General features: G+C 47.3%; 3 protein-coding genes across 3 annotated transcripts; 1 reads left to right on the top strand and 2 right to left on the bottom strand.

Moving 5' to 3' along the window:
• Window positions 1-5,734: 5,734 nt before the first annotated feature.
• Window positions 5,735-11,604, bottom strand: LOC119275904 (leucine--tRNA ligase, cytoplasmic-like). Its single transcript, XM_037556837.1, has 3 exons — window positions 11,490-11,604; window positions 6,871-10,178; window positions 5,735-6,130 (listed from the first exon to the last, which is right to left on the bottom strand). The coding sequence occupies exon 2, from the start codon at window positions 10,172-10,174 to the stop codon at window positions 6,887-6,889; it is 3,288 nt and encodes a 1,095-aa protein (XP_037412734.1). The 5' UTR covers window positions 10,175-10,178; window positions 11,490-11,604; the 3' UTR covers window positions 5,735-6,130; window positions 6,871-6,886.
• Window positions 11,605-11,808: 204 nt separating this feature from the next.
• Window positions 11,809-15,332, top strand: LOC119275903 (8-amino-7-oxononanoate synthase-like). The gene is made up of 11 exons (XM_037556835.1): window positions 11,809-12,066; window positions 12,339-12,451; window positions 12,548-12,655; window positions 12,734-12,972; window positions 13,074-13,115; window positions 13,252-13,339; window positions 13,420-13,553; window positions 13,897-13,985; window positions 14,367-14,517; window positions 14,597-14,665; window positions 14,933-15,332. The coding sequence occupies exons 1-11, from the start codon at window positions 11,871-11,873 to the stop codon at window positions 15,081-15,083; spliced, it is 1,380 nt and encodes a 459-aa protein (XP_037412732.1). The 5' UTR covers window positions 11,809-11,870; the 3' UTR covers window positions 15,084-15,332.
• A 1,181-nt stretch (window positions 15,333-16,513) lies between these two features.
• On the bottom strand, window positions 16,514-17,986 carry LOC119294703. The gene is made up of 2 exons (XM_037572980.1): window positions 17,117-17,986; window positions 16,514-16,990 (listed from the first exon to the last, which is right to left on the bottom strand). The coding sequence occupies exons 1-2, from the start codon at window positions 17,881-17,883 to the stop codon at window positions 16,783-16,785; spliced, it is 975 nt and encodes a 324-aa protein (XP_037428877.1). The 5' UTR covers window positions 17,884-17,986; the 3' UTR covers window positions 16,514-16,782.
• Between the last annotated feature and the right edge of the window lie 936 nt (window positions 17,987-18,922).

Raw genomic sequence — 18,922 nt, 5'->3', positions numbered from 1 at the left:
GAGAGAGGGAGGTGGGAGAAAAGTTTACTGGTGAAAAAGCTAATTAAGAACGGAAATGTTAACGCTCACACGTGTGGGCGTTAGCCAACTCGCCCACACGCCTACATCACCGTTCAACGCCTTTTGCACGAATCTTGGCATAAAAAGGTTGATTTTATGTGCCACGTAGGACCACTCGTGTGTGTGGCATGTGGGGGAGTTCGCCCACACGCCTGTTTTCTCTCCGCGGCCAACGTTCGCCAGTCGGGGCGTGCGATGGAACTGCTGTCGCGCCCGCACGCCACGCACCACTCCTGTTTCACATCTCCCACGACTGCCATTCACCCACTCTCCCACACCTAAACTGTCATTTGCCATGTTTTTGAAGGGTACATGGCAACTGCCCTATTTGTGATTGTAAGCATATGGCAACTCTCTTTTTACCCGAACATGTTATTGTTGCCACGTCTGTTTTGCAGCGTTACATGGCAACTGTCTAGTGTTAGTAGGTGGCAACTCCTAAAGATACCACCGTCACCCACATGCCCGTCTCCTCTCCCACACACCAAAAGCCATCAGTTGCCATGTGTTTTGCAGGATACATGACAACTGCCCTCCCGTCTCCTCTCCCACACACCAAAAGCCATCAGTTTGCCATGTGTTTTGCAGGATACATGGCAACTGCCCTCCCGTCTCCTCTCCCACACACCAAAAGCCATCAGTTGCCATGTGTTTTGCAGGATACATGGCAACTACCCTAGCATGCTTGTAAGCAGATGGCAACTCTTTTTTTACCCGCAACATGTTTTTTGCCATGTTTTTTAGTGCTACATGGCAACTGTCCAGTGTTAGTAGGTGGCAACTCTTAAAGTTTTCCAAAATCATGATAATTGTAGTTGTCCGATATGGCAACAATTGCAGTTGCCCAAAAATGGCATCCGACACTTGACCTAAGACGGCAACTGCAGTTGAGCAACCATGGCAACTGTAGTTGTCCGACATGGCAACTGTAGTTCAGCAATATGGCAGCTGCAGTTGAGCAACATGGCAACTGAAGAGGGTCCGGACCATGCCAATCGTGGCGGGACGCGTGGTTACTGACACGCGGGGCGTGTGGCTCGCAGGTGGGGAGGGGCGACGGCCGAGACGGGTCGTGCGGGCCGCGTGCTCGCTCACCCGGACGTGCTCGTGCGGGGCGATCGCGCTGCACCGGACGTGCGGGCTGTGGCTGCGCGCGCTCGGACGCGGTCGTGTGGGCGGGGTCGTCTCCGTGCCACACAGGACGTGCGGCACAACCACCCGATACATCACACATGTGGCAGTTATCGGGGTCTATTAAGAAACCATGGGAGGGCGATATATATGCTTGGTGCCCCCATGGTCTTGTCCCCACTGTTTTGTTTCCAAGGGCACATGTTCATCATTGGCTTTTCGGTGCCTTGTGGCACTACATGATATACATCATCATTTCACAAAATTGGCACCACAGATTCAACGGTACAAAATTGAGTGGTGGTGGGCTTTGGAGCTAGGACAAGGGAGAATATCAGGTGATGCCACCATTCACATGCATGCTCCTCCCATGCTCCTAATTTACATTTAAATGGTTCACAATTATTTGATTTTTTTTTTCGTGTGCATGTCTATAAGACAAGTATCTGCAGCCCTTAAAATTTTCAAACAAAAATTCGTAACATGCATAGAGAAACAAAAAAGGAAATCCAGATGTGAATAGCGTCATGTTTCCACGTTGTTCATGTTTTTGTCTTTTTTGACACTATTTATATTAGAATTTTTCTTTTTTGTTTCTCTATGTGTATTTTGATTTTGGATTTGATTTTTTAAATAGTTGTAGACATCCCTTGTGAACATCCACAACTTTTGTGAATTTTTAAAACATTTAAGTGCGAGTTTCTATAATTAGGAGCACTTGTGCATGCGAATGGTGGTATCACCTGATACCAAGGACAAGTTCTTTTGGTAGATTAAAAAAATAAGCCGCCTCCTCCCCGGCATTTTTCATAAGCCGCCTTTTTTATTTATTAAGACTTTTAAACTAGTTATGGATTAACTGATTTAGAAGTGTCAACAAAATTAGGAGGCGGCTTATTTTTGAAGCTGGGAGAGGCGGCTTATTTTTTAAGCCGCCCAAAAGAATGGCCCTTACCCGCTAGCACAATATGCAGGCGGTGCTCATAAATATGATGTCGTGTTTTATTTGTCGAAACGTATGGGGCAAGACCAACTCTAGATCGGAGTCGTCTTTAATTTAGGTACTATGGAGATTTTTGGTTACCAGAATTGAGATTATCTATAGAAAAAAATAGTTGGAACTTTGTTACATGTGTAGTTAGATTTCCAAACTTTTCAGTACACACTAGATATTCAGTGATACAAATTCAAGTGGTTGTGGATGGTTTTCCCTTTTTTCCAAGGGGCTAGTTCAATATGCAGAAGGGTGCTCATATGTATATTGGACGAGACAACTCTAGCTCTAAGTCGGTGTTAAGTTAGGTAGACTATGGAGATTTTTTTTCTTTTTCAAAATTAAGATTATATATTAATAAATTAGTTTAATATTTCTTAAATGTTAGCTAAACTTCCAAACTTTCCATTAAACACCTGTTCATCACCCTTTTATATCACCACACATATAACCTACAACTAATAATTGTATCAAGGTTCTGCCAAAGTTATACATTGGCAGTAACATAATATTAGGCAAATAATGTGCAATTATTGTTGGCTAAGGTTTGTGAAAGTTCCTGACGGCCGAGAATCAATAGCACCATTTTAATTATAATTCATGAACCTTCTTGAATCGTTACACAAAAAAGTTGACGTGTTTTTGTTTGCGGGTAGAGTTCATGTCTTGTTGTTCATATACGGTACAGTAGGGTTCATTCTTGAAGAAGTCAAGACATACATGATTTTCCATTGGTGAATTCTATAAGATATTCACATGAGTGCGATCTCGAAAACAACAAAAGAAGTATATCAGATTCTGTAATTTGCAAATTCAGTCTTGTAAAAGAAGCAACGTCGCTCCTTTACAAAAAAGAAACAACATCACGTAGATCTTTTGATGTGCATGGTTGGGTAAATCCGTGTAAAACCTGCACACCATTTTGATGTGCACACCACAGGGGTGGCACATATCAGCATCAAGCCCATTTCATACCAGTGCCACAATGTGATGTGATGTGACGGCCTCATGCAAAAAAAAAAAAACGTTGCAGCACACCATTATCACGCCTATGATGGTTGCATGCATCGTTCTGATGCAAAGGCTGAGGGGTCATCCTTCTTTACAATTTTTTTTATCATGACTATGCTAAATAATAAGTATCCATCTGCCCTTCTTTGTTCGGACGAGATCTAATTGCGTTGAATGACTTCAAATCATTTCGCTCGTCTTATATTTGGACGAACCAGGGTATTTTCTCTCAGTTCACTTCTCACCGAAAAAAAAAAGAAGTGAACTGAGTTGAATCCAAAATACAATGGCTGACAGCTTGCGCCCATTTGCCAGAAGAAGCTGGCAGGGACATGCGCAACGCTCTGTTCCTTTCACCACCACCCTGGTGGCTGGTGCCTTGCTGGTGACACAACCAGCCCATCCATCCATTCCATCCCCAAAGGCCAAAGGTAGCATAGCACACTGCACACCACCCTCCCCCTCCCCCCCACGCCTGTTTGCATGTTTTTACAACTCACCCACGCAGGCCCTGCTGGAGGGAGGAGCCGCACGTTGATGTTGCTGTCCAGTCCGTCGTCCGGTGTGCCCACTGGCCTTGGCTTTAGCTGCCAAAGCAGAGTGGAGACAACCAACGCGGTTGTACCTGCAGCTGCAAGCCAAGCTGTGATGTGAAAATGGCTGCCTGCCCATGCATCCAGTGCAGAACCGGAAAAGCAAGGGGCGGGCGCATGGCGGAGCATATTGTACACCATGCTACTGTGTGCCTGTATGGATCAGTGGATGGATGGCAATACGGCATTGGGATCGGAGCACATGGACGAGGGCGAGGCGATGGTCTCCTGGTCGGGCCCGGGGCTGGCTCTCGGAGCGCCCCTGCACGAGCACGCTCTCCTCTTCTCTGGAAGCAAAACAGGCTTGCCTGCTGTGCTCGGTTTCCTTGGATTTTTGTGGCGGCGAGTGAGTGAGGCGAGCCCCTATAAGTTTCCTTGGATTCCCATATAACTAATCGGTCGGGATTGCGTTCGCGGTTGGCGTCCTGCAAATTGCAGCGCATGTTGGTGCCTGCGTTTACCATGATGCTGCCTTGCTTATTTTGATCCTGTCAGGCTACTGACTCCTTCTAGATCGGCCGGGTCCGGGTGGCATGGCATGGCGCCGTACCATGTGCAGTGATCGTGTCGTGCGTGCGTGCCCCCTTGGCCTTGGCCTTGGGTCTGGTCCTCTCCTAGCTAGGCGTTTACCCGCGGCCACGGTTGCTTCCGCACTTCCCATCATTCCCTGGGACCCCTTTTTAATAAGCTTCTTCCAAAAGCTTTGTTTGATCTTCAGGCCAGGGATTTTACTTACCCGGCCGCGGTCCCCGGCAGAAAAGATATTCTATATGTGTACCGCCACTGTGCGTGCTCGGCCCATGGACTGTGCGTAACATGGCGTGGAACGCGTGGCCGCCGGTGGGTGTGTGTGTGCAGGTGCAGCCCGGCTGGCCGAGCGACAGGCCCCTGTGCGGGATCGATCGGTCGCCGGAGAAGAGATCGTCGGTAGGCCCGGGCGGCGCCGGTGCGTCGTGGTGGGTGGCGGTGCCGCACCCGCGTGCCCCCTGCCCTCTGGCGATCACTCGCCAGGTGGAGGGTGAACCACGAACGGACGCGCCGCGGTGCGGAGCACGGGGGCGCAGCGCGCACAGGGGGCGGGCATGTGCCGGTTGACCATGTGCGTGTGCCCGGCAGCCCCGCGCGCGCCCGCCCTCGCCTCGGCGCCGCTCGCTCCCCATGTGCGCGGCGCACGCCACGCGCTGCGCACCGGCGCCACTGCACCCTGAGGCGAACGAGCCACAGTGGCGTGCACGCTGGCATGGCATGGCATGGCCCGGCGGCACTGGCGGGCGTCTCCCCCGACGGCGACTGATTGGGCTTCGGTCCAGTAGGCTCGCGCCATGCGTGGGGGGCGTGGCCGCCCGAGTCCGCGCTTCTCGGCCGGAGGAGCTGGCACGACGTTTACTTTGATTGATCGACTGACCTGACGCTCCTCTGCTCAGTTCAGTTCACTTCATCCGTCCTCCTGTGTGTGATCAGTGTGGCAAACGGTGCCATAAGGAGCAAGCACCACCACGAGTTTGTCACAACAGGAGCCAACAGATCGATCGATCTACATGATCAATTACACCAGTCTTCTGTAACATACAGTATGGTTTAGTTTGCATCTTCTTCCTCTCCGTTTCCCCCGCTTTTGGTCTCTCACTTGGAGTACAGCGCACTAAAGAAACACATGCATGGAGCACACAACTGATGGCCTCCACTGCATTTGGAAAGGGTAAAGAAACCAAGAATAACAAGAGCATTTTGAGCTGACAGTAACTTGAATGTTTCAACTGTTAATAACAAGTGCAATTCCAAGTTTCAAGCGCCAATTCGCGAGAAGCGCGCTCCAGGGCTTGGAGTTCCATACTCCCTAGTAAAAACTCCAGGGCTTCTGTACTAATACCTTCACAAGCACACAGCAGAGAAGTTGTAAAATGTACACGCCTTGTTCAGAAAAAAGATGTATAGACAAGCAAGCTTAAAAGCTACTTCCTCCGTCCCATAATATAATAGTGTTTTTTGCACTAATTGTACAAGAGCATGGAGCTCAGGAATCGTTCTCACGCATCAACCTATTCCTTTGTAATATTCACACGAGGCAAAAAAGTATGTTCAAGTCTAAACACAGGAAACCTGCCAAATTAACATGTCATGTCAGGCTGCAGGCGGGACTGATCGTGGGCGTCCCACGTGTCAACCTGTGCAAGTATGGTACAATTTCCCAATGGCTGCACTTCCTCAGTTCTTCCGTATGATGAATTCGAAGTCACTCCCATGAATGAACAGCCACGTCAAACAGCATGCCTACCATTTCTGAATCCTTGACCTTCTCGGATCCTCACACCGTCAAGCACGCCAGCTTTCCTTTCCTCACCTATTCATCCAAAGGAAGAAGAACCTCAGCACATTTCATACATGACCTCAAGCAGCATATAGCTCATAGGAGTGTCGCAACAGATGAATCCATACATCGCATAACAAACACACAATGTCAAAAGTGATATTTACCTCAGCACTATGAGCCAATTACCCTGCGACGTAAGGCACAACTACAGTAATGCTACTGACCCATCTTCTGCTACAACACTACCAGCATGGAGTGATCTAGTGACCATCTTGAGTAAGCCTGACAACATTTCTGTTGCAGCAGTAACATCAAGTGGCAGAGTTTCTATCTTTAATAAGGCTGACAACGGTGCAGGAGATTCTAGACACAAATCACTCATTTATATACATGATTTCCCAAGCTACATATAGCACACAGGATTGCCACGACAGGTAAAAAGCCCCATACATATCACATACAAGGCATGGTAAATGAACAGAGATTTCAGTGCAGAACTTGTTTTTCCTGAACATTCTAGAACTTGGTTTCAGTGCAGCCAAAAAGCATAGCAGAACTTGTGTACACATGGGTGCATGTAATCTGACTAAACACATTAATCTAGAAGCGAATTGAGCCTTAACAGTAGAGCAAACCATCACAAGGAGGAACCAGTTTCAGACCACAACACTGCAATACAACCTACATTTATTCTCATAATAATTACACCCATGACTAACATGAAATGGCCAAGCTGCAAACATGTAAGGCAAGCTAATAGTATGACTTACATCGATGAAGCTGAGCTTAGTTTTGGGCTTCGAACTCCTGCTTGCTCATGAATATTGCAACTGGCTCCCCAGGGGAAGGCGGGTTGTTGTTCAGCACAGAAACATGCCGTCCAGCTCTGGCACGAGCAGCTCCATCAGATGCCGACAGCACCTCTGCATGCTCAAGGCCCAGCTGCCTTTTGATCAGCTCCAGGTTCTCCTCAAGCACGTTCATTTCACCAAACGGAAGCTTCAAATTCAAAGCCTGGGGACCAATGGTCCTTGCTTCATCTTTCTTGAACCTGATGAAAGGCATGCAGAGCTTCTGGACTTGTGTGAAGCTTGCTTCATGTTCAATGAAGCAATTCTTCAGTGCCTCACTAATGTCCTCGTCAGGAGCAAACAAACGCGTTTGGCTATCATAATTCGATTGAAGCACCCTCAGGCATTGCTCTTTCCATCCGTCATAGTGCTCGTTGACATATATGAGACCGACAGTGAGCTTGTTCTCTGCGGTCCGAGGTGGTGCCGCGCCCTTCTTGTGTTTCTTGGAGCCTGATCCTTGCTTCTGGTGCAGCTTCCTCATCAAAACAATCGAATCCTGTAAATACTTGTTTGCTATTCTAAGAGTAGGATCGGGAGTGTCTGCGATAGGCCATCCAGCCTTTATTGCAAAACCTTCCTTGCTTAGGATATTCTGCCACACATGTTCAGCATAGTGTGGACAAATTGGGGTGATGAGCCTCGTCTGAACTTCCATGAACCGCACCAATAAATCACGATTCATGCCTGCCGCTCCACAAGAGAGCCTGTACTCATCTCTAGCCAATTGTAGGTCATAGAACCCAGACTTCAAGGCATCTCTGAACATAAAAGAACTGTGGCTCTTCTCGGTTTCATTCACAGCAATGTTGATCTCATTGGCAAACACATGGTCAGCATAAGTAGAGGGAGGACCAGATCTCAGAGAAGATTGAGAAGCTATAACCTCTTCCATCCATGCAATTTCTTTTGTAAGCCTCATGATGGCAGATTTTGCAGTTTCAGTGACAAAATTTGCATCATCCATACCATCACCCGCATCAGCAAGGGCAAACCTGGTGGCATCTGAAGAGTACACTTTAATGGCCTGCCCAAGAGTTTGGAAATTCCCTGTTGACTTGGACATTTTCTCAGAGTTAAGCATAAGATGTCCATTGCAGCGGAATCCACGAGGCCAATGATGCTCTGGAAGGATAGCTGTATGAGTGTAAATGCTGAATGTCAGATGGTTCTGGATAAGCTCCTTACCAGATACCCGAATATCCAAGGGATACCAGTACTCATATTCTTGCTTCATTTTGCTCAATAGAGCAGGAGGGATGTCGCTTTTGGGTGCCAGACCATCACAGAAAACATAATCCCATACCTCATCCGTCATTTGCTCTGGCCTAATAGAAGATCTTTCTTTTCCATACATGTCACCATTTTGTAGAAGATGCGCAATCGTGTAATACGCCATGTATAGAGTTGAATCAGAAAGAGATTCTACAAGGAACTGTTCATCAAATGGAAGGCGAGTACCTAGGCCAAAAGAACGTGAACAAGCCCACTTGTTCAGCCAGCCCAATGTATGCTCGAACCCATTACGAGTTTCAGCTGAAAATGTATTCATGTTCTTCAAACATTTGACCGCCTTCTGCTTCCATTCAACCTCACCATAAGTTATGTACCATTGATCTGTGAGAGCAACGACACACTCATCACCAGATCTTGACATAACTTTTTTCTCAGGCTCACTATACAAAACAGCCAAGCCTTCTTCCAAAAGCTTGTTCTTAATCAGTGGCTTTGCTTCTTCAACCTTTCTGCCATTGTACTCCCCTACAACCATCACTCCTTCTGTAAACCCTTTAAGATATGTCATCCTTTTCGCTTCAGCAAGTTTTTCCTTGTCGTATTGGCTCGTAATCTTAAGATCAACACACACCTTCTCAGCTGACTTGTCTCCAAATCCAGGAATGTCGATTATTGGTATAATATCAAATGGAAGAACCCACTCGTCTTTGACTCCAAATTTTGCTCTCAATGCCGGCTTTGTGACTAAAGCTTGCAGTGCCATGAAATCGTCTGGCGAATCACTTGGAACACTAGTCACAATGCCAGTACCTTTATCTGTTAAGATAGTGAGCATGGGAAGCGCATATATGATTTCATTGAAGGAAAGAGGAGACTTTAATGGCAAACCAATCAAATCATTGCCAGAAAGCTCAGCTAGGCAGGTTGGCTTTTCGGGGACCCTGGATAGATTCTGATATGCAAGATTAAGAGCAGACCTTGCTGTCAGAATGAAGACATCGGCATCATTGATCTCAAAAGCCCCGTAAATTCCATTAGGCAGCACCCAACAGTTTGTTTGGCCATACATAGTCTCTGGTCTCAATGTAGCTGCTGCCAAATAAACATTTTTTCCTTCCAAGACCTTCAACTTTGGGGGAAAAGGTGGAATCACCTCCATTTTAATCAGCACATATTCTTGTGGCTGTGCATTTTCACCTGTTGCCCTGTCATGGTCGGCGCAAGGTTGGCCATCCAATGGGGAGTAGATTGTGTACCTCAGGTCCTTGACAACTTTCCCCATTTTCTTGAGCTTTCTCATCTGCCATCGAACAAAAGCATCATAGAAAGGATTCATGTTGGTGGTTATGAATGAACGCCTCCAATCACAACCTAAGCCAAAGTCCTTAAGGTCTTTTACCGCCAACGGAGGGAAGTAGGTCAACCAGTGATAAGGATCTTGAAATTTGGCAATTTGTTCATCTAACAGGCCAAAGCTCTTCATGATCTCCCATTGGAACTTCTGCATGCCAGTCTTTGCAGCAGCCTTAGATTTCTTGCTCTTAAATTTATCTGGGGTAACGACAGCAGCCTGCTCAACTTCTCTATCATCTGCCACTTCAGCACTTGAATTATTCTCTGGTTGAGGAAACACTGGAGGGTTTCCATACTGTTGTATCTCCCTGGCCAGCTTATCAGCTGAGGCCTTGATTGGCATCCCAGTACAGTGGAAAGCAAATGGCAATAGAACATTTGAGCCACGGAGTCTGTGGTATGCAGCACCAAACTCAAGCTTGGACAATGAGAACGCATGTCCCAAATGAAGCAATCCATTCATGTAAGGATACGGAAAGTTGCCGAAGAATTTTTCACCAGGGCCTGGAGATTTATTGCCCGGCTCAGCATGAAAAACTTTGCTATCCTCCCAACACTTATGAGCATCTGACTGGATCTTGAGCAAAAGGTCTCTGCGTGCATAACGCTTGCCTTCTTCAGGATTTGATGACATTTTCCTGATTGTTCAACAAAAAACAGGTATCAGAGGCAAGCTTCTAGATTTCACGTACATTATTCCGGAATAAATTGTAGATATTCAATGTAAAAAATAGCAACAGGGTGCAATCTGCTTTGAATTTCTCAGTTTTCCAACATAAGAAACATAGTAATGCTTAATGAAGTCAATGAGATGAAGCCATTCTGTAACACAGGTACCAGAACCATACGAAAACTCACCAACAGGGGACACTCAAACAATTTTTGACATCTAAATCTAAAATTGAGACAAACTCTGCTGGCTAAACCTTGCATATATACCTAAAGTCCTAAAATTACGAGCAAGCACTATGTAAAAGCAGAATAAAGTCAACGTTTTCATGACTCTATATAAGTAGATGGCACGCAAACTATATATCCACACAGTACAGCAACATGACAAGAACAATAACAACTGGAGCAAAAAAATCATGACGTGACACCAATCAAAGTGAAAAATCTCCAAACATCATTTTCTCGCGAACCAGCTCTTATATTGGTGGGCCGGCAGGCCGCATAACAGAGAGCCTGAACAAGAACACGCAATGTATATAAACTGCCAATTAAAATATTAAAAGCACACAGTCACGTGCAAACTCGTAAACACAAGTATTCATAAGTTCCACATCCTTGACCGTTATGAAATATATGCTGTTCGAATTTCCCCGTCCAAACTTACAGATTTTCAGAAAAATAATAACAGTTCTGAACTACGCAAGCAACAACAAGTAGATAATCCAAAGACAAATTACTGCATACCTAATGACAAAGTGGCAACTGAAAATAGCTAAGAATCATTCTCAAATCCCAAGCTCGTGGCTCGAAGAAAAGCAATCACAGTAGAAAAGACAGGAATCCATCAATGTGTTTGCCAAAATAAAATCAGCCGGTAAGGACAGTCACAGTTCTTCCCATATGAACTAAACAAGCATGCCACAAACATGTTCTATACCAGGTCTACAGAAAGTATCACAGAATCATGTAAAACCAGGCATGGTATGAACTATTTCGCCTCGATCGTGCTCAACATAAAGGGGCTGAACTGAAACCCTACCACGCGAAAGCGAGAACAACAGCATGCCATCATCAGTTCATCACAAAATCAGGCACGAACACATCGAAAACTAGGCTGAACACCACGCGCGAGCATAACAGACGGATCCGGCATAATTGTGACAGGACGTAGCAGAAACCAAGCATAAACAGAGGCTACTGAAAACAAGCGTGCAGACGAGGGACTTCGTGTCTGAGATGTGGAGAGGAGGAGTCGGGAGCGCGAGAGGGAGTCGCACCTATACACGAGCAACCGCCGCGCAGAACCACCGCCCGCCGGCGAAAGGAGCGCTCGAGTCGCCGGAGTGGAGAGCTGGTGGTGGTGGAGGCGGTCTCTTTTTTTCGAGGGAAAGCTCGAGGCGGCTTGACCGAGACATGACTACCGTTTTTTCAGGGAAACTGAGACACGATGAGCGTCACGGGGCCGAGTACAATACAATCGGTTGTGGGCCTGTGGCCCAATATAGTCTTTAACTCGGGCCGATCCTGGTTGGGCTTACGTTGTTGGTCACGGAAGCGTGGGCCAACCGCTCTGTCATGTGACCCTTCTCCGTGTCCGCGCCTCGTCCTCTCCGTCCCACCACCAGCGAGGAGGGAGCGGCGGCCGCCTGTTCGACGGAATGGCGCAATGGGACGCGCTCGTGGACGCCGCGCTCGGCGAGCTGGCGTCCAGGAGCCTCCTGCGCGCCACGCGCCCCATCTCCCTGGCGCTGCCGCCCGCGCCGCCGGAGACCTTCCCAGGCCCCGGCCCGTGGGACCGCGCCGCCGTCGAGATCCGCGTCGACCGCGCCACCCTCCACCAGTGGCTCGCCGAAGGTCTGCAGCAGGCAGTGTCAATATACCTCCCTTGCTCGCTATAACGCCCTAGACAATTCCGCTTACTATTTTTGGGTGTTATTAATATATACTTGATGCCTTGCTGTGTGACTGTGTCCCTGTTAGCTGTTAGGATATGGTTTGCAAAAAGAAAGAACAACGCTCCAGAGTTTATTTGTGTTTATTTATTTATAGTTTCTGGTTATATTGCACTTTCAAGATTTACTGCTAGTGCTCACTACATGGCTTGTTCATGGGCACGTTTGGTTTAGGTGGCGAGGCCAGTGGCCAGGAAGAGGAGCTGGGTGAGAAGCTCATTCTTTTCTCCGGGAATGACTACATGGGACTCAGCTCACATCCGGCAGTCCGTGAGGCCGCAGCAAAGGTGTGCAAGTTCTGCAATCGTGGCGATTGTTAGGACTGTAGAGTACTCTGAATCGACGAGTCTCTGCTTGAGCTAACTATTGGGTGCGTTTGCTAGGCAGCTCAAGAGTATGGCATGGGCCCTAGAGGCTCCGCATTGATATGTGGGTATACTACTTATCACAAATTGGTGGAGGAATCATTGGCAGAGTTGAAGAAAAAAGAGGTCCAGCGTCGTATTTTTTTAGTTCAAGTAGTCATTATTTCACAAGTTTTGCATCCTCACTTTAGAGTTTTTCTACAGGATTGCCTTCTCTGCCCCACCGGATTTTCTGCCAATATGGCTGTGATGACTGCTCTGGGAAGTATCAGCTCTCTTTTGGCGGTTGGCAGAAAACCTGCAAAGGACGAGAGAATTGCTATTTTTTCAGATGCCCTGAATCATGCTTCAATCATCGATGGGATTCGCCTTATTGAGCGGCAGCAAGAAGCTGTAGTGTTTGTCTACAAGCACTGTGACATGTCCCATCTTGATTTCCTCCTGTATGTTTTTTCATTTTTCAGTCATAATATCATTATTGCATAATATGCCATATGTAATCATGAACTGAGATAGCTACAATACAATACCATTATCCGTGCAGGTCCAGTTGCTCAATAAAAAAGAAAGTTGTTGTCACAGATAGGCAAGTTTTTTCTCAAATTTAATTTCCTCACTTAAAAAGTATATTTATGTTTGTGTGAAGTATAAGTAGAGGCATGCTTGTGTATGCATATTGTCAGAGCACCAAATTCAGATACTCTTTTATTGATACAATGCAGCTTGTTTAGCATGGATGGTGATTTTGCTCCATTACCTGAACTTGTGGAACTACGCAGGAAGTATGGATTTTTATTGGTCATCGATGATGTTAGTAATTTTATCTCCCCTCAGATACAGTTTTGCAGAATTTCTTAGTGATCGATTTTGTTGCGATTTTCCTTGGACAGGCCCATGGAACACTTGTTTGTGGTGATAATGGTGGTGGTGTACCCGAGCTGCTTGAATGTGAGAGTGGAATTGACATAAGTGTTGGCACCTTGAGCAAGGCTGCTGGCTGCCAGGGTGGGTTTGTGGCATGCAGGTAAACAGACACTTATATCAGGTTGTCGTATGAATGCACATACTTTTGTACATTGCGGCACTGATTTTAGTAAAAAAAAAACGAGATCACATAAAGTGATTTTCAAGGTTCTGGATCATATCATATAAATTAGCTTTGGCAAATTTGCACCACAGTGCCCCATGCTTATAATTCAATGAATAGGATGTTATGCACATTTGCAACACTGTATATTTATGGTACTGGACACTTGACTCTGGAATATCAGCACTCCACACTGCATGGCTTCCCTACACTTTGGACTTACTATGATATCTTGATAGTTTACTGGCTAATAACTAAAAAATTGCAATGTGTTGAGCAGCACCCGATGGAAGAGTTTAATTCAGTCGCGAGGTCGTTCGTTCATTTTTTCAACTGCTTTGCCAGTGCCAGTAGTTGCTTCTGTTCAAGGTAATATTCACAACATACCAACTACTCCCTCCGTCCCATAATATAAGAATGTTTTTGACACTAGTGTAGTGTCAAAAACGTTCTTATATTATGGGACGAAGGGAGTATGTCATAGAACCCTCTAAAATGAATATCGCAAGCTAGCGGTCTGTCATTGTTGTGTTCCATTTATTGGGCTGATGTCCACTATTTTCTCTTACCTTCTTTTCATTAGGAAATGCTTAAAATGATGACTAGTGCTTTCACATTGGTCAGTAAGAATGATAACTGGGTACAAACACTTCAGCTAGCTTAAGAAACTATAGTTATCAGGAACTTGCATTTTTCTGAAAGAGAAACTATCACACTGCTTCAAACATCCGTGCTGTTTTCTGATTTCAGCTGCGCTCCATGTCTCGAGGAAGGAACGATGGCGGAGATTATTGGTCTGGAGGCATGTGCAGTATTTTGCATCCTTGACTAAACTCAATATAACTAGTCCCATAATTTCCATAGTAGTAGGAAGTGAAGAAGCAGCATTGAGGGCTGGCAGGTTATATCTCTTCCTTCCAATTTTATTTAGTGCCAGTCTGGTATCTTATGTTCCTAATTATTCCATCTTTGAACTGCAGGCATATGCTAAGATCTGGATTTCATGTTACACCAATTCGACCACCCACCGTGCCGCCCAACTCATGCAGGTCCCTCCTCCCTTCTGTTTTTTCGTTTGCAATCCAGTGTCTTGTCATGAACTTCACCAATATAGAACCTGCAACCCTGTGTCCAAGTAACTGGACTAGGACTTTTCGATTAAGGGCATATAGCACAATGTCATAATTAGCAAGATCTGTTGTAGCATGCATGTCTCTGTATCTATGGATTCCTGCTCGATGTTAGTACAGATGATCACCAATGAGACTCTGTTTCAACTGTCGACCAAGATTAACTGGCCATGAATCTCTTGGCAGGCTGCGAATAACTTTGAGTGCTTCTCATTCCTCGGATGACATCAAGAGGCTGGTCGACGCGCTCGCTCCCTGGCTATCTGGCAAACATGCCAAGCAGAGCTTTGTCGAGGGGCATTCTGAGCAGAGCTATGTCGCAGCATCAAAACTGTAAGCAGTGTGAATTGAAGCTTGTAGGCAGTGACACTAGATGTGCTGGATTATGTGGGAGAAAACGCCCACGTCGGAATAAGTCGGTAGATGTCGACGTGATCATCTGTATCCATTTCACATGCCACAAAATGTTTCCATAATTGGTATATATGATCTTATGAGGCATACTACCCTGAAAGATACTATTGATGTAGACATGGATTTGGGTAGTTTCTATATTGGGAGCTTGAGCCTGTTCTGTGACTGGAAACATCCTTGGTGCCGCCATGTAAGTAGAGGCTACCAAACTGTCTGGTAAACCGTAAACAACGGCCTGTTTGGAATGCAGGAACTTCACATGAAACTGTTCGATTCGCATAACTAGTGGCCTGTTTGGAACACAGGAATATCGTGGGAAATTCCACTCGTTTGGTTCATATGATAGGAATAGGAAACCATAGGAAGAGAAGACATGTATCTCAATTTCTATAGGGAAAGAGATGTTACTTCTCAATTCCTATAGAGAAAGAGATGTCACTTGATTCATACGGTAGGAATTTTTCCATTGGCCTTTGAAATGTGAAGGATTAATTCGTATTCTACACAGGATCAGGAATCCATTCCTACAAAGCAAATGGCTCCAAAAGAATTTTGCCTACAAAATTTCTATCCTTTAGAATTCTTACAAAATTCCTCTAAACCAAAGAAGGCTTGGACTTATTTCATTCGCATGATTGTAAAAACACCGGAATAGGAAGAATACATGACCAGGCTTCCTTTGGTCTGTAGGAATTTTGTGGGAGTTATATAGGATATAATTTTCAAAGGTAAAATTCCTTCGGAGCCCTTTACTTTGTAGAAATGGATTACTATTCTTATGTAGGATAGGAACCAATACTTCGCATTTCAAAGGAAAAAAAACATTACCCTAGACTCAATGACAAAATTCCTATCCTATGCATCGAATGACATCTCTTTCTCCATGAAATTGAAATACATGTCATCTCATTTCTTATGATTTTCCTATTCTCATGATATCCAGAGGAAGCCTTAGAGTGTCATGCCCAATTGAATCCTACATGATTTGACTTTGGAGTTTGTTTGATTGCATCACAAGAAAAACAAAGAAATTTTCCAGCAGATTGGAGTGGATGCTAAGATTTACTATGGAAATCCCTATAGATTCAATCATACTAATCAAACGACCAACCTAGAACTAACTCCTAATTTTTTTTCAATCCTCCCAAAATCCTACTATAAAAATCCTTTGAACCAAAGAGGCAATGAAGTGTTGAATTCTGGCAGGAACAGGAAATAAACCCCGCTATCTCAAACCAGGGCCTGATCGAGATCAGCTGATCAAACAAAAGAAGCATTGACGGGCTTGGCATTATGGAGGCCCTGGTGGACCTAACAAGCATAATAACAGAGTAACATAAATACTTTCATGTATCAAACGGAAGTAAACACACATTTATTCCACATATCCGATATAATTAAGACAAGCACAAAGCACAAACTGGACACACATATGTATATCGATCGATGGTTGTCTCATCTCTCGAGCATAGTCTCTGGACCAATCGATCGAGTAGTAGTAGGTAGCATATGAACCGGGTAACTGACTGTGCCATGGCACATCTTGAAGCTCCAGCTCCATGCACGCATGCAGCTTAATTGTAGGCCAGGTAGCTGGATGCATGGATGGACGGATCGAGCATTCAGGCTTGGAAGGTGTTCCTGGAGCAGGGCACGTAGACCCTGGCCCAGAGGTGCCTGCCCTTGATGATGAACTTGGCCGTCGGCTCGCCCCCGAGCAGCGCCGGGATCATGTCCGCGCTCTGCAGCACCACCCTCCCGTACACCGGCATCTGCCCCGGCGCCGCCCTCTCCACCATCACGTCCTCCACGCACGGGCGCCCGTGCAGCCTGCATCCATCCATCCATGCATGCATGCATGCACGCATATATATGATGACGGTCATCGTTTGTATATATATTGACCAGAGATAGATATGCTGATGATATATAGTAGTGGCGGCGCGATGAGCTTACGAGTTGAAGAAGTCCCTGATGTCGTCCTTGTCGATGGGGTAGCCGCGGGAGAAGGTGATGAAGAGCGAGCGGAACTCCTCTGGAAGGCGGTCGATGATCATCATCTGATGCTGCTGGTGCTGGTGCTGGGGTGGGGGCTGGGGCTGGGGCTGGGGCTGGTACGGCTGCGCCAGCCGGATCGGGGCCCACGGCGGCGCCATCGCGTTCAGCTGGGAGAACCTCGGCGTCACTATTGCGTTCAAGTCGGCGAACCTCGGCGTCGTTGGCGTCTGGGGGGGTGGGGAGACGGCGCTGGCGAGCACGGGAGTGCCGATGGCGCGCGGCGCGGAGGCGGCGCTGCTCCTGGGAAAGAAGACGGCGTCGTCGGAGGCGCAGGCGTCGTCGAGGACGACGCGGCAGACGGTCTTGTACAGTAACTTGACGCGGGGCATGATGTTGTCGCGGTGCTCGTCGAAGTAGGTGACGTCGTCGATGGGCTTGTTGAGGAGCGCGTTGGTGCAGGGGAGGAGGGTGCTGGCGCCGGGGAGCACGCGGCCGGCGAGGCGGGCGAGGCACGCCAGCGCCTCGTCGACGAAGCGCAGCACGACGGGGCCCGGAAGCGCGGCCGCGCGGCGCATGAACTTGTCGTTCCCATCGGCCTCGAACCAGAGCCAGAGCGCGATCACCCACCTCATATGCTCCTTCTCCTGCCCGAGGTCGCGCACCAGCCTGTGGAAGAAGCTGCGCTCTTGTGAGTAGAATATCGCCATCTCACGCAATCCAGCCATGGCCGCCTAGCCACCACTACCTCGCTCGATCCCTCACTCTCACACAAACACACTGTCTCTCTCTCTCTCGCTCGCTCGCTGGCGGATGGCAATGGCACGGCGAGGTGGGGTTGATAAAGGCCCAGCTCCGTGCCCTGGCACGCCGCGCGTGCGCGTGCGTCCACAGAGGTTTGTTGCGCGCCCCGGCTACGAGACAAGGCCAGGGCGCGCAAGGGAGAGCACGCAGCGCAGGGGCGCACGGCTCGGCGTACACACGGCACCCTTCACATGGAAAGCCCGGCCCGGCATCGCTCGCCTCACCCGCCGGTTGCCGGTGCGCGCGCGGTGATCAGGGGCGAACTGAAGCCCCCCTCCGCTAATCTCGCGGTGAAGACCAGTAACTCCACCTTGTCTACACGTCCAGTAGCCTCGAGTTCGTCGCGGCTCTCCGGAAAAGGCTTGCGGGTAAGCTGCAGAGGACGTGGAAAGGAGGCCGGTCGCACGCGAGGCGAGCAGCCGGGTGCACGCCGTCCATGGGAGGGGCTCCTCGATCTCGGCCGCATATGAACGCATGCATCCAGCTCAGCGGCGAGATGAACCACCGTTGGTCTCTTCTGATGCTGGTTCAATGTGAGCCTTGTTGCTTACTGCGCCTGGTTTCACGCAAAGGTAAAACTGCCAAAAATGGGATAAGCTTCGGTTACCAAAACGACAATGCAAAAGCTCGATGCAGCTGGAAAAGGTTAGCCCTAACAAGTTAGAAATTACATCATCTTCCCCAGGTCTTTCTCCTCACGCCACGGCTTTGGTGGAGCGGATCTGGTGTGGTGACTCTCTAGAGCTGCAAGAGGGTAAGCTCACCTGGGGGCTCGGGTTAACTGGACAACTCCCCTAAAAGAAAAATCTGCTTCTTCGGTCTAGAGTGCTTAAATAGGATATGGAAAACTTCCGAATAATATCGCGATTCAATCCGGTCATCTATCTAGACAGAAAAATCCTAACAATGAAACTTGTTATATTGTCGACATGAGTAGATCTGAGCAAATTTATTTTCTCTGGG

Source organism: Triticum dicoccoides, chromosome 1A (assembly GCF_002162155.2).
Source record: "Triticum dicoccoides isolate Atlit2015 ecotype Zavitan chromosome 1A, WEW_v2.0, whole genome shotgun sequence".
Lineage (NCBI taxonomy): Eukaryota > Viridiplantae > Streptophyta > Magnoliopsida > Poales > Poaceae > Triticum > Triticum dicoccoides.
Note: the sequence above shows the minus strand (reverse complement) of the source record. Positions and strands in the feature narration are given on the sequence as shown.

Excerpts from the sequence above, each read along its gene's own strand:
- LOC119294703 (XM_037572980.1), bottom strand. The coding sequence starts at position 17,883 with ATGGCTGGATTGCGTGAGATGGCGATATTCTACTCACAAGAGCGCAGC. Across the intron at positions 16,991-17,116 it reads ATCAGGGACTTCTTCAACTC|GCTGCACGGGCGCCCGTGCG; the intron begins GTAAGCTCATCG and ends GGATGGATGCAG.
- LOC119275904 (XM_037556837.1), bottom strand. The coding sequence starts at position 10,174 with ATGTCATCAAATCCTGAAGAAGGCAAGCGTTATGCACGCAGAGACCTT.
- LOC119275903 (XM_037556835.1), top strand. The coding sequence starts at position 11,871 with ATGGCGCAATGGGACGCGCTCGTGGACGCCGCGCTCGGCGAGCTGGCG. Across the intron at positions 12,973-13,073 it reads TCCCATCTTGATTTCCTCCT|GTCCAGTTGCTCAATAAAAA; the intron begins GTATGTTTTTTC and ends TTATCCGTGCAG. Across the intron at positions 13,340-13,419 it reads TTTTATTGGTCATCGATGAT|GCCCATGGAACACTTGTTTG; the intron begins GTTAGTAATTTT and ends TTCCTTGGACAG.